We start from the raw sequence: 2727 nt of genomic DNA, 5'->3' as shown, positions 1-2727 counted from the left end.
GGGGTCTGCCTGGGCCTGAGTCCGCTTATTTCTCTGGGCCGAAGCTCCGCTACTCGGGAAACACAGCGAGAGTAGGGTGTCCGGTGCGAACGCCTGCGCAGGCACCTTCGTGTGCGCCCGGTTGTCCCCGTGAAGCTGCGGGGAGTATTCTGTGCAAAGCATAGAGGTACTGAGTTCAGAAGAACATTCTAATAGAAAGTGGATTTGGTGTCAGCGAGGGGCCGACTTTTAGGGTTGCTCCCAACCGAAATGTAAGGTTGGCTTGTTTTAGATCTGGAGGTGGTGGTTGACGGGTAACAGGAAGCAGTAGCTTCTTTCGTCTTCTCCGCGTTGTGACCTGTTCTTCTGTCTGTCGTTTTAGCCTGTCATCCGGCCTTCAGGCGGCAGGCGGTTCTGTCTTCCCAGGCCTCTTGTCCCTCCCGGGCATCCCGGGGTTCTCCCAGAGCCCCTCACAGCCGGCCTTGCAGGAGCTACAGCACAGCGCGGCCGCCCAGTCGGCCTTGTTGCAGCAGGTGAGCAGCCGGCGGCCGCCCGTGGCTTCTCCAGCGATGCCCTTGCGGCGCCAGGCGTGAGGGCCCGGCGTCGGCCCAGCAAAGGCCCGTAGCGGAATGTTTGGAGGTTTTAACAAATAACCTCCCCAGATGTGCAGATTATTCCCGCCCTCCTTCAGAAGGGTAACGCAAGTGCCGGGCTCCATTCGTCTCTATGAATTGTTTCACTGCTTTGAAACTTTCAGACCTCAGTTTGGAGATCTTACAAATGGAATCTTCATACGTGTTAAAGCGTTAAATTGGAGCTGGTCTTTTATAATTTCAGCTCAAATAACGGACCATCAAAGCACATCTTCTCTAGAAAAGCCTCTTGACCTTTTTGGGGAAAAAAGCATATTAAGTATTTCAGTGGTGTCTCTCTTCACCTCCAGCATCTGAAGTATTTTGAATGTTTCTTAAAAATTTCAGGAGACTAATACGCAGACTTAATCTTGCCCCAGTGGGTTTTTTTTGTGGTTGTTATTGCTGCTGTTTCTTTCCCGTTCTAAATATCCATAGTGTGGCACAGGCAAAAGCAAGTGCAGACTTGAATGAATTTTTGGCAGTTGCTAACCTGCACGTTCTTTCTATCAGGTCCATTCAGCTTCGGCTCTGGAAAGCTATTCAGCTCAGCCAGATGGATTTCCCAGTTACCCTTCGACACCAGGAACGCCGTTCTCTTTGCAGCCGGGCTTGTCCCAAAGTGGGTGGCAGTGAATATTATTTAATTTGTATTCTCCTCCGGAGCAGCATCAGATACGCCTAAGGACTGCAGTGAACAATCTGACTAATGTGAAGTTGGCTAACATTCTCAGAAAATGAGAATGAGGATAATCTTGGGGAAATTGGGATAAGAGTTTAAAACCAGGACGATTGCATTTTTAATGTTTTTTTTAAAAATGTTTTTATTTATTTCTGAGAGAGAGAGAGAGAGGCAGCATGAGCAGGGGAGGGTCAGAGAGAAAGGGAGACACAGAATCTGAAACAGGCTCCAGGCTCTGAGCTGTCAGCACAGAGCCCGACGTGGGGCTCGAATCCACAAACCATGAGATCATGACCTGAGCCGAAGTCGGCCACTTAACTGACTGAGCCACCCAAGCGCCCCGCATTTTTTAATGGTTTTAAGTATGAACACTCTCCTATGTAAATATGCTGATGATGAATTGTACGGAGAATAGTATAAAGAAGGTGTTCGGGGACTTTTCACCTCCCACCCTATAAAATTTTGAGTCGTGTATGTGATCTGTGTCGGAAGAATACTAAAGAGGAGGTTGAACTCTTTATAGCCGAATACAGCCTTAAATCTGCTTGTATAGCGTCCACTGACAGAAGTAATAGTTGTGCCTCAGACTCATGGGTCGCATTTGGCCCTGGGGGCATTACTGCCCTTGGAATGCATGAGCGGTTCCTGTTAGCGTCACCGGAACGCAGTACTCCCTAAGTATCCACAGAAGGGAGCTTGAAACCCGCATTTATTTCTAATTTCTGACGTTTATGCTCAAACATTTACTGCTGAATTTAACTTAATATATTTCAGGTAAGTGAAAATGGTGCTTAATATAGTCTTTAGAATGACTTTCAGGTGTTTTCCACTAAAAATATATCCAGAACTACTTTCTTACAGAAATGCAAGGAAGGCTTGTGATGACTGGCCTTCAACACATATTTCTTAATCTCAGCAGTATCCGAGCGAGTGAGGAGCATTTGGCTGACCGTAGGGCCACCTCTATTACTCATCGTAACTCTGAAAGCTCTTGGTGAATGTTTACAATCATGGGATGTAGTGTTTCTATTTGTACTTCAAGTCCAACGCTTATCCGAAAGTCTGATGTGACGACCAATCGAGAAGACTTGCTGTTAGTAAACATGCGGTGTGTGCTCTATTTAAGGGTCTGTGGTAGTGTCAAACGTGATTGAATGTCATTCAGTAGCGGTAAGAACTGCCACATGGGGGGCCGGGGGGGACGGGGAGAAGGGAGAATGATTTTCAATCCTGTGATTAAAAGTGTAAACTATAGATTCCACTGTAGTACATTTCAGCATCTAGAAGTTTTACTTTTATAAAGATGGTGTCTGGAAGATGTTGCTAATGTATTTTCCTTCAACACGGGGAACAAACTTTTTAAGTATATTGATAAATACTCCTGTATGGTTAGTTTTTAACAATTTTTTAAAATAAACTTTATGGATATGACAA

At 46.0% G+C, this 2727-nt stretch overlaps 1 protein-coding gene across 1 annotated transcript in view; it reads left to right on the top strand.

Annotated features, from left to right (window-relative positions):
• The window catches only part of PROSER1 (proline and serine rich 1), a 27555-nt gene extending 24828 nt beyond the window's left edge, over nucleotides 1-2727 (top strand). Inside the window, exons 13-14 of the mRNA XM_077752639.1 lie at nucleotides 296-512; nucleotides 1125-2727. Coding sequence (XP_077608765.1) covers nucleotides 296-512; nucleotides 1125-1247 — 340 coding nt within the window. The 3' untranslated portion in view covers nucleotides 1248-2727. The remainder of the gene's footprint in view (nucleotides 1-295; nucleotides 513-1124) is intronic.

Source organism: Crocuta crocuta, unplaced genomic scaffold, assembly GCF_008692635.1.
Source record: "Crocuta crocuta isolate KB4526 unplaced genomic scaffold, BGI_CrCroc_1.0 scaffold190, whole genome shotgun sequence".
NCBI classification, from domain to species: Eukaryota; Metazoa; Chordata; class Mammalia; order Carnivora; family Hyaenidae; genus Crocuta; species Crocuta crocuta.
The sequence above is the reverse complement of the archived record's forward strand: the minus strand, read 5'-3'. Positions and strand labels throughout refer to the sequence as shown.